This window comes from Mastomys coucha, unplaced genomic scaffold (assembly GCF_008632895.1).
Source record: "Mastomys coucha isolate ucsf_1 unplaced genomic scaffold, UCSF_Mcou_1 pScaffold17, whole genome shotgun sequence".
In the NCBI taxonomy this organism is placed as follows: domain Eukaryota; kingdom Metazoa; phylum Chordata; class Mammalia; order Rodentia; family Muridae; genus Mastomys; species Mastomys coucha.
Genome location: NW_022196899.1, coordinates 9,863,309 through 9,874,678, shown reverse-complemented (window position 1 = coordinate 9,874,678; position 11,370 = coordinate 9,863,309). Strand labels below are relative to the sequence as shown.

The 11,370-nt window shown below is 42.9% G+C and overlaps 1 protein-coding gene across 1 annotated transcript; it reads right to left on the bottom strand.

Moving 5' to 3' along the window:
• Nucleotides 1-336: 336 nt before the first annotated feature.
• Ca3 (carbonic anhydrase 3) lies at nucleotides 337-9,305 on the bottom strand. The gene is made up of 7 exons (XM_031376367.1): nucleotides 9,161-9,305; nucleotides 8,304-8,501; nucleotides 5,836-5,954; nucleotides 4,413-4,505; nucleotides 3,558-3,620; nucleotides 2,629-2,784; nucleotides 337-1,205 (listed from the first exon to the last, which is right to left on the bottom strand). Exons 1-7 carry the CDS (start codon nucleotides 9,192-9,194, stop codon nucleotides 1,086-1,088), a joined length of 783 nt encoding a protein of 260 aa, XP_031232227.1. The 5' UTR covers nucleotides 9,195-9,305; the 3' UTR covers nucleotides 337-1,085.
• Between the last annotated feature and the right edge of the window lie 2,065 nt (nucleotides 9,306-11,370).

Genomic DNA, 11,370 nt, shown 5'->3' with positions numbered 1-11,370 from the left:
AAAGGAGAGGGACAATGGAATTCCTGGGACATTAAAAAGCCGAGGAAGCAACTGTCCCTGGGAGAGGGCAGTGATGGAGGGCTGAGTTATAACTAAGTAACATTACTAACACGAATGAAACTGCCGCAGTGAAGCCTGTCACTTCATAGGCTGCCTTACAACAAATGACTTACTCTAAATTTTCAGTTTAAGAAGACACACATTGTTTTCATTTGCATCCTGTCCTTATTGTTTCTGTGATCAATACAAACCCTTGGCTTCAGTGTTGACATTCCTTCCTGCCAGTTCCAGGAACCAGTCATTCCAACCTCCAACTCAAAGAACACCAGAGACAGGTTTTGTTTTGTTTTTTTGTTATTGTATTTTTTTGTCTTGTTTTGTTTTTAATAGGCATGCAAAGATTAAAGTGGTGAAATAAAAAATAAATGGCCCTACTTTGGGCAAAGAAAACCATCTTTATGAAGAAGAAATGTAAATGCTGGATCAAACATTTTAAAACACCTGGCCTTATGGGTGTATATTTTATAGGTAATTAAAACCAGGGAAACGATAGTAGGCAAATTTTTGACAAGTGATGGAGTGAGTATCGCTGGTACGATTTGAGGGAAAACACATTATGAATTCAGTTGTTGAAATCTACAATGATTTCTTAACTTGTGTTTTCACGTAAATGTGGTAAGGGCAGCGTACTCCTCTATACCCACATACATAGCGTGGGCCCATCATTTCCATGGTATCAGTAACTCAGCCTGAAGACACGGGTGCCCAGATTCTGAGAAATTTAATATGCTTAGTGAGCCATGATTCTCTATCGTTATTTTTCCATCTATTTCTTCTTCACTGAATTTATACTAGAAATACTATTTTTTTCTTTTTTTTATAGAAAAGGCGGTTATTAAAAAGGTTAGGTGTGAAACTCATGCTTCTGGGTTAGATCATGTCAAAAGGCATTGGGCTTTCATGTGACTGCTTCTCTTCTTCCTCTAGATGTTGTAAGGATAAGCTTGGAGCAGGGAGCACCAGGAGGAGGCTAGCGGGTTCTTCAGGGGCAGAATTTCTTTCCTGAAGAGGGCAAGCCCAGAGCCTTACTTGAAGGAGGCCCTCACCACCCGGCCCTTGACGGGCTGAGGAGGGCGCCAATTCCCCACCAGAGGCACAGGGGGCTCATTCTCTGCGCTGGCAAATAGGCTGCGCAGCTTGGCCATCTGCAAGGGGAAGCAAACTGTTAGAAACTACAGGCTTTCTAACTGGGCCAGACAAACCACAAACTAGACTCCAGGCATAAGGCCTGAGTTTGCAAGCACCAGTTCGTAACATAGACATTTTCTTACATCCAGAATTCCCCGCTCTTAGAATAACACCCTTCCCCACCAGAGTTCAGCATGAAGTATATATACACTTTACATAGTAAGGGCATGAGGATTTATCATACTCCTACAAGTAAGAAAAACTTCAATAAGCTCCCACTGTGTAATCAAGTCAAGTATTTATGGAATTACATTTTAAAGGGCTAGAAAGAAATTAAAATCGGGCTATACATTTAACTGTGAACTATTTTTTTTTCTTAAAGGAACAGAAAATAGGGGATTCTCATATAAATATTATGCCTCGGCAGTCGAGATGGTTCAGTGTGTAAAGGTGCTGATGGCCAAGCCTGACAACCTGAATTCGATGCCCAGAACCCACAAGATGGAGGACTACAAGTTGTCCTCTGAACGGTGTAGGTATACTGTTAATGTGTGGTGTGGCGCACACCTTTAATCCCAGCACTTGGGAGGCAGAGGCAGGTGGATTTCTGAGTTTGAGGCCAGCCTGGTCTACAGAGTGAGTTCCAGGACAGCCAGGCTACACAGAGAAACCCTGTCTCGGAAAAAAACAAAAAACCAAAAAACCAAAAACCAAAAAACAAACAAACAAAAAAACCTTCAGTATTCAATTTTCTTCTAGCCTTCTCCCTTCAAAAATTGTCATTCTCCTTTTAAAATCTTTACACCAATTAACAAGACTGTTAAAGCTTACTCTTGGCTTTTTCTTTAAAGTGTCGGTTTATTCCTGGGTCCACCCTGGAAGAAACACACAATCTGTTTTCTTAAGCCAAGGAGTCAGGCTGGTAAACTGATTTCAATGTGAAACATCCTGTTCCAGGCTGTGAGCCCCATGGCGTTCATTTCTTTAACCATGTTCTCCATGTCCACACCCATCTAGCTTTCCTTGAAGTCGTGTCTTATAAATGTTGCCAGCACATTCTTTAGATACATGGAAGTAAGGTAGGGTTGGAAAGGGAAGTTAGGGACTGGTGTGTAGACAGGCTGGGCCTGGGATGAGGATTTTTGTACTTGGTTGCCCTTGTGAGGTTTTGTATCTGAGCCTCAAGTTCTTTTTTGGAAAAATCTAGAAAAATGCAACATCCCTTAAAAGTTCAGGATCTCACCTGCTCTTATGCGATTGATTGCGCTTATGGGATTACCCTTGGGAAGCTCCCTTGAACTGAACTGAACAAGCTGAGTGTATTTCTACAGGCCAAAAACTGTGAGACGTCTTGAGGACCACACTGCCAATCTGGCTCTCTGTCAGCTTTTGCTGTCTGAAGTGCCCAGTTCGCGATCAGGGCTCTGCAGTTGGGCTCACCTGGTCTGAGCTCACAGTCATGGGCTCCTTCAGCAGCAACCAAACAATGCACTCCTCGCAGGGCGGCGTGGTAAAGGAGCCGTGGTATGTCCAATAGTCCCGGCAAGCAGGGAACAGGCATGACGGGTCGAAGTGTGTAAAAGGAGCCTCCTTGCCCTGGAAGACACCAAGCCGGCTCTCAAAGCTGGCACGCGCACAAAGCGCCCCCTAGAGGCCTCGTCTATTCATTCACGAGAACTGATCGCAATAGCGAAAGGGAAAGTGAGACATTTGAACAGGTTCAGGCCCTTCACTAGTAAACCACGGATGAAAAGGAAATCGGCTTGGTGTTTCAACGTTATCTGTCATAGTCAGTGTAATATTTTATTCCTTGTTTACACGGTGGGTGGGGCTGAATCTGCCCTTTCTCCCAGAGGAGACTCAGGCTGGAATAGAATTACTTCTTGGAAGTTTGATGTGAAGATTTTCGCTTTAGTACATTGCATGCTTAGAATACTTACTTCTAGTATTACGTCTAAAAGCAGCTCCTTAGGATAACCTCAAAGACAACTAACATGTGCCTGTGAGTTACAAGAGTTTACTGTTAATATTTAAAATATGTGGGGCTACCAGAAAAGGACAATACCAGGGCTGAAAGAGTGAATGTGCCTGGCCTGGAGAACCTCAGAGATCCTGGGCCCACCGTGGTAGGAGAGGAGAAAGCAGACCCCGGAACCTCTCACTTTCTTCCTAGGGACAGCCTTTGTCTGACAGGCTGACAATTGAAATAACAGCTGTGACAGCACTCTAAGATCTCAGCACTAAACAAATTTACTTTTGTATGCAAATGTAGGGTATCAATCAGACAGTGACAAGCTCTACCTGAAATTCAAAATGACAGTTGATATCATCTTAGGTTTGCAGAGGGAAAATGATTCACCCTTCCTTACCTTAGTCTTAATTTTGTCCAGGGCATCAAGGAGAATCTGGAACTCGCCTTTCTCCCGTCCTATCTGTAAGAAAATGACATCCAATGAGATATTTTCCCCTCCACCATAATTGAAGATCATCTTAATAACTGATTTGACCCATCTACATATAATCAGTATTTATGCCTTCCATATGCTCAGGTTAAGCCAATTATGAGTTTATTCACCTTAAAGATTGCAGAGTGCATATTTTCTGATCTAAATTTGGATTTCAGTTCTCTGAAGTGCAAAACCACAAAATTACATGTTGGCCTGTGACCCTCTGCAAAGTCACCCCATTCTTTAAAGAGTAAAAGCCAGACTAGACTTTGTATCTACAGCCAAACCCACTGTCTTTCCTCTCACAGTCAGTGAATTCAGAACCTAGAACAAACTAGGCCACTTGGAAGGGGAAAAAGCCAGATTTTCACTGCAGGCTTAAAATTCAGATTGAGTTACCATGAAGCTCGTGTGTTAATGACACTAAGTCCCCTTTAAACCAAGGTTGGCTGAACAACACACACATTCCTTCTGCCACCCTAGCCTGAGATCCCATGCATGGGTGGTGGCTTCCTTAAGCCAAGGAGAGGTCTAGCCAGGCATTTGGCATCACAGAAGTTCCCAGCATTGGCTTTCTGGTTTCCAGTGTGATGGAAATAGAGTTAGTGGAGAAGGAAAATTAACACATGTCAGCCTTCGCTCTTGCCTTTGGAAGCTTTGAGTCTCTGCCCTCATGCACGCCTCAAACAAAAGGAAAGAATAGAACATATGGTCTCCTAAATATTAGGAAGGGACTACATTCTGAATGAGAAAAATTATTATCAGTGTCTACTTCACCTTCAGAAAAATGCCAACCACAGCAATCCCGTCGGGCTGCTTCAGAGCCTCTCCGAAGGTGTTATACTTTGGATTCCAGTGAACCAGGTGAAGCTGCAACCACCAAACACAGGTTGTGAGAAAAATCCTTCGATATGGAAAATGGGCACTCTTATCCACAACAGACCCAAACGTGCACAGTCTCAAGGTTGTTGCCGAACATCTTCATGGAAGTTGATGAAATTCTAATTATTTATAAGCAATTCTTTGGTGAAATTTCAATAGTTTGGATTAAAAAATATATATGTATGGAAGCTCCTGTCTCTGCTTAGACAGAGCTCCAGTGTCTGGCTTATCTTAATTTAGGATGTGAGCACAGCTTAAACAATCAAGTCCTCCATATTGAGTTGCTTACAATAGCAAGAGAATAGTTCATAGCCACTACAATGTTATATTCAAGTTCAAAAAACATGCGGTAATTCCAGACACAAACATTGCACTCGAAGCCTTTTCTACGTTTGGAAAAAATTAGCCTGAACTTTCTCCAGGGGTGGAGGTAAAGTCTAGCAGAAAGAAATCCCTAATAATTCATTGCTCTCTACCCTAGCTCTCTAGATTGGGTATAGGGGCTATACCCTCCGAAATGTGCCTGATCTCTTCTAATACGGAAGCCAACATGGCCAGGCCTGGTCGGTACCTGGAGTTTCTTTGAGTTTACTTAGCCAACAGCTAAGTTGTCAGGGATGCCCCGAGGGATCAGATACAGTGTACTGCCACAACCACATTTCTGACCCATCCCAGTGCTCATCTCGTCAATGCTAAACAGACTTGGCTTCCTAATGAAAACAGAGGAGACCTGTCTTATCCCGTTTACAAACTATTGCCTTAAATGAGGTGCATACGTGTATAAGCACACTTCCTTAAGCAGAAAGTAAGACGTGCTTGCAATTATTTGAAGCAATATATATATATATATATATATATATATATATATATATATATATACTCATAAAAGTGGTATCTGAAGCTAGCTTATACAAAGAACACCAGGCCCAGCCACTCTGTCTCTGTTATGTAACCCTTATGTGTGTCAGCTGCCTCTTTGTAACATTGTATATAAGGTTGTGTGTGGGGGGGTGTGTGGAGGGATCAAATGAGGTAATGCACATAGGTGTTTCACATAAATTTGCTTCCTTCATGTTCTGGTTCTATTCAAGTCTATGGCCCATTTCTCAGAGTAATCTGGGGAATATTCATGGAGGATGCTAACCCACTTGTCCACTGCTCTCTGACCTAGGATACTTGGTGGCTTCACTTTGTGGTAAAGCTAAAATACCTTCAGTGAGAGGCTTGAAGCAGAAAGGGTTGTGTGGTTGTTTCTAGTTTTCCCGTTTTTGACTGTTAGAGACCTAGAGTGAGTCAGGCAGTTTCCCCCCTACCCTACCTCAGCAGCATACTTCACTCCATCCACTGTGTGCTCAGAGCCGTGGTCATCAGAGGAGCCCCAGTGAAGATGGAATTGACGAAGTCGGTAGGGTCCAGAGAGAGGGCCACCCCTCAGCACTGTAAGCAAAGTAACAAGGTAACGGGTGAGTTCAGCTTGCCTCCGAGGAGCCCTGTCTGAAACAAGTGCTCTGGAAACAAGTCTTGAAATATGACTCTGTGGGGAAAAGATGTCACCATCTGGGGACACAGAGCCATCCCCACCGTGCTTGTAGCTTGAAGTCAGAGTCTATCAAAGTAAGAATTTTCTTTCCTCTCTTATTTTTGCTTGCTTGTCTTGTCATTTTAACACTCTAGAAAACAAACCGAAGCAGGAGAGGTACTATAAGGGCCCTGAGAACAGATTAGCAGAGCAGTACTGTTGGGAAGAGCCACACATTTGACAGAACTTAGGTACCCATTCTGAGGTCACACCCTCATAGTTGTGTGATCTCAGACAAGATGTTCAACTTCTCTGAATTGTGGTCTTTGAATCTCTGAGAAGGTGATAATAATTCTACACTTTGTGAGCCACTGTGAGGATTAACTGAGATTTAAGCTCATCTCACAGTGCCCCTGTCAGGGACCATAGAGCAGGCAGGGAGTCCTTTTTTAAGTCCCACTTTTAGTTGTGTCTTTCCTTAGATGACAAGCGAGAAATCTCATGCACATCTGCTTTATCTAAACTGTGTGTACTCAAGTCAGATGGGACAAAAGAAAGTTCAGGAATTTCCCAGGAGGCTAGTCAAGGTGGACAGCTATATATGATCATTCTTGGGCATTAGTTTGGGCTTGTTCAGCACTTATCTTAATCTCCCATGTAATTTGGTCTCAATTCCCTCTGCCTAGAGAGTAATTTAAAGGGTTCAGATATCTTCCCAAGGATGCTGAAAATGGTACAGAAGCTCTAAAATCAAGACATAGCAAGGCCCATTCAATGCAAATAACATTGTAATGGCAGCTATTTTAGAAAGTCTTGATTTCTTTCAGTGGCACAGGAAACCCCACAGTGTAGACTTAAGCAATAATTTTAGGCTTGAACCAGCTGGATCATATGACAGGGAAGTAGTTTGACTTTTTTATAGTTCCCTGTCCAATCACTGGGAATAGCTATGATTTGGATATGAGTCTAATTTATTTACTAATTATTATTAATTTATTAGTAATTATTAGTTTAGTTTATTGTTAATTATTTATTGTTAATCTATTTGTTTTCTAATTATTAAATCTCTAACATTCAACTATTTTTCTTTTAAAATGCTATTTCAGGTGTTTCTGCTTGGTGAGTGATACTTTTATTTCACTTTTTTCTTGTTATAGCTTGTTTTTTTGTTTTTTCTTCTAAATGACACTTCAGCTTTTAAGTCAAAGAAAAACTGGGAAAGAGTAACATGTAACAATTACCCAGGAAGTAGTAAGCTTTTGCACTCTTCCTACCTTGGAAAGTAGGACTTGTCTGTCACTTCCATCATTATTTCTTAGGACATCAACCAAATGGCCATTCTTGTTTATTAACAAAGGATATTTTTAGCTTAAAGAGGAATGTGGGTCTAGGAAATTGGATTCTTAATTAACGAGACTAATTTGCGCTTAGATTTGTTTGCAATGAAATAAAGCTTGCTTTTTTTTTTTTTTTTGAGACAGAGTTTCACTCTATAGCCCCAGCTGGCTTGGAACTCATTAGGAACACTAAGTTCGCCCCACATTTGTGGCAATCCTCTTGCTTCTGTCTCTTGAGTATTGGGATTAAAGGTGTGAGCCACCAAGCATTTCTGAAATTTGAAATTATTTCAAATTAGTATTCAAATATTCAAAGTCTTTCAAATTAGTCTTATTTCACAGATCAGTTAGTAATGTAGGTTAAAAAAAAATTCCCATGAATGTTTCAATTCCACACTAACACTGATCCAAGAAAAAGTGGTCATATATGTCAGAAACACTCAAAGACACTTACTGAAGCCAGACCACTTTAACTCACTTTACCTCACTTTAGCCATTTTAACTCAAAAGTGGCTCTGCCTTTTCACATTAATTAGCCTCCTTCCGGCGACCAGGAAAGAGAGGGCCCATTTTATTCCTTGCATCATGGGAGAACCTGTTGTCCATATCACCAGGAACCATAAAAACGTTGTCTCTCAGTGGTCACAAAGTCCACGTGGGCTTCCTGTCTTCCCCTCCAGATCCATACTCTGTCTCTGGAATGTTTTGCTAACTTTCAGCTTGGGAATATGGCCATTTTGCAGCAGTGAGAGGATGTGACATTCCTCTTCATTGTGTGAATACAGTCCTCCACAACTAAAGCCAAGTCTAAAGGTATCTCCATTTCAGGGATGAACTTCTCCCTCTTCCCATAAATCTGTTACTGTGTGACAAATCACCTCCTGCCATACTGAAAACACCCACGTGACCCTGCCGAAGTGCTGTACTTACTGGACCTGTCGTAAGTGTCATCAAACACAACTCTGCAGGTCTTCCCATTGTTCAGGATGCTCTTGGCAGAGCCGGGATCGTAAGATGCTGACCAGGGCTGCAGAGACGGGTCATGCTTGATGTCTTTAGTATGCAATTCAATGGGTGACTGGTTGTCCCCTTTGGCAATTGGATAAAGCTCATGCCAGTGCTCCGGACCTAGGAAGTAAATGAAAGGGAATTTATTCATTTAATAGTACAGCCCAAGGCCTTGATCTAGTGAACTATGCCAGCAGAGTACACCGAAGCCAAAGGGTGATTACAGAAAGGTTTCTGGTTCAGATGGAGTAACATAGCACTTTGATTTCAAACCTATTTAGAACCTTGTTTGCCTGTGATCAAAGAGCAATCCAATCTCTGCTTTCCCTGCCCTGGCTTCAGAACCGTGTAGCCAGAAAAGCTTATCTTTGAAATGAATCACAGATCGATCACATATTTTTGGAGTACTTTACAGCTTGGAAGGGATACCTTTTTTTCTTTTTCCCAAGGCTGACTTGATCAAAGCAAAGATTGTTACAGGACCCCAAGCTCAAAGAGGACAAGTGCTCACTGCTCAGTTTCACAGAATAAATTCAACTGGACCTGACTTCGGGCTGAGTGACTTCTCAGGCACATCATCGGACCTTAAGCTACTTATAGTGAGCGTGTCTCTGAGCTTCAGGTTTCTCCGTGGAAAGGAAAACTGAATCATGTTAAAAAAAAAAAAGACCAGCAGCATGGGACCCCAGAAAGCTCTCGGTATATGCTAGTTCTTAACTATTCCTACCTGCACACCTGTGCAATGCACGCACACCCTGTAGTGTCCTGGCCCCACTCACCATTGTGGCTGGCGTAGCCCCACTCCTTAGCCATGGTCACCTTTCGCGTTTCTCAGCGCTGGACAGCTCCTGCTTTTTCTTGCTCCTTTTGTCAGGCAAAGTCTCCAAGAGTCCCCACTTTTATACAGATCTCCTGCAGTGTGCATGGCCTTATTAGGTCAGCGGGTGAGGCAGGGGGCTAAACTGGATTGGGGTGGTACTCGGAAGGCGGGGCGGGGGAAGCCAATGAATTACAAGAGCTGGACAGCTGTCGGGGTGAGAGGGTGACAGGAGGAGGGGGAGGGAGGAGGCACAGAGGGGGGACGGAGGGTGACGGAAGGCCCCCTTCTTGGATTTCACAAGAGCCCTGGCTAATTCCTCTGTTCTCTTTGCAGGCTACCATGCAGTCGAGCTTTCTAAGATCTCCGGCCTCGGTAGTGCTGGTTCCCTCCTGTTTTCTTGCTCTTGAGGGTTCTGGTGGAGCAGCCGGCTCGGGCTGCAGCCCTGGGTGTTACTTAGCAACTAAAAGTTGCATCCGTGGCTCTTGCAGCCTCCCTCAGAAGACGTTTCCCTCGGAATGGAGAACCTGCTGCAGTCTCTGAACTCTGGGTTCCTTTCCCCGCGGGAATCCGTTTAGGATGGAAAGAACTCCTCTGCTCCTCTGACTAGTGCGTGATTCTCCTACGGGAAAACCTGTAAAAATCCCGGGAACAGAGATAGGGAGGAGTCTGGGACTGCACGCTTTCCAGTCCCGATATCCTTAAAGGCATGAGTCTCTGAGGTAGACCGCCTAGGCTTCACACAGTCTAGCTTAGTTTGTCTAACAGGACTCCTCGGGAGCATAGCACTAGATCCTGGGCCAGGGAGGGACTCTGCACCCGAGCCTCAGTCAACAGCAGTCTGGGACAGAGCCACTCTGGGAGCTTTGCTCTGTTCATCTCAGGACACCAAGGATACCCAAAGCTTTGAAAGGGTACCGTCAAAAATGAGTACACGACACAAAAATTTCACTATCCAAGACATAATTAGAGACAAGAACAACAACAACAAAAAAAATGGAAAAGGTCTATGAAATCGATTTGGGGGCCGCAGTGGGAGGAGGGAGGCGTGCAGGGGGAAACTTGTGTCTTCTCTCAGTTCTAATGCGCTTTGTAATACAATAAACCACATAAACGGAGACTAAAACTGGCATATCCCACTTGCGCACGACAAAGGTATAATTAGAAATAGCTGGTTATGGCTCACATGAAAGAAGCCGGTATAATAGATGTTTGCAATTCTATGTATCTATTATGAAAAAAAAAAATCTTGTTTGGACAAGAATATCTTGAGACCAGAAAGATACACCATATCTTTGGAAATGTCTTGAGCGAGATTTCTGCAAGCATTTTCTTATAGCTTTGACTTTTATAAAAAAAAAATGGCTTTTTCATTTCACTTTTCCTTGCGGGTAACAAAACCTGAGAAGGAAATCTCTCCTCACGGCAAAGACAGCTCATCGGCTAGGTATGTGGAATGGCTGACCACACTCAGAACCTGGACGCCAGGGGAGTCAGTCTCTAGGATATTTTTGTGACCCAGGGATCACTTGATCCACACAATAGCGCTGTGGAATCAGTAACTCTCAGTGAGCCTGGAAGATCCAAGCAAACACAGAGAAACAAATACGCTCCCAGGGTATAATAAACATGCCTGGGTTTCTAGCTCACAGTGGTGGCTGCTGCTGCATGTGAGATTAACAGAGGTGCTTTAAAGTTTCAGCCACATGATTGCCGTTGTGAGTAAGCTGTAATCTCACTGCAGGTTGTCAACTGTGACCGAGACTCTGACCTGGATGGTCAGGAGACTGATAGCTAAATCTTAGAGCTACCAAGATTTATTTATTTATACTGAGTATTGAGGTAGAAAAGACCATAAGTCTATATACTAGAGTCTTTATACCATAAGTCTTTATACTAGATTGCATAAGTGCAACCTAATAATTCATAATGCTACTACTGTTTATGCCCAGAGTATCTTTTTAAATGCTTTATTTGCACCTTAATAATGTACATAGTGGGGCATATTTAAAAAAAAAAAGACACTAGGTAGAATTTGCAACCAATTTGGATATAAGTTTGAAAACAGTACTTTGGATAAAATTAGTGAAAACTATAATTTAACGTAATTCAGGATAACCAGGAGCGGTGGCTCACGCCTTTAGTCCCGGCATCAGAAGTGAACAAGGCAAC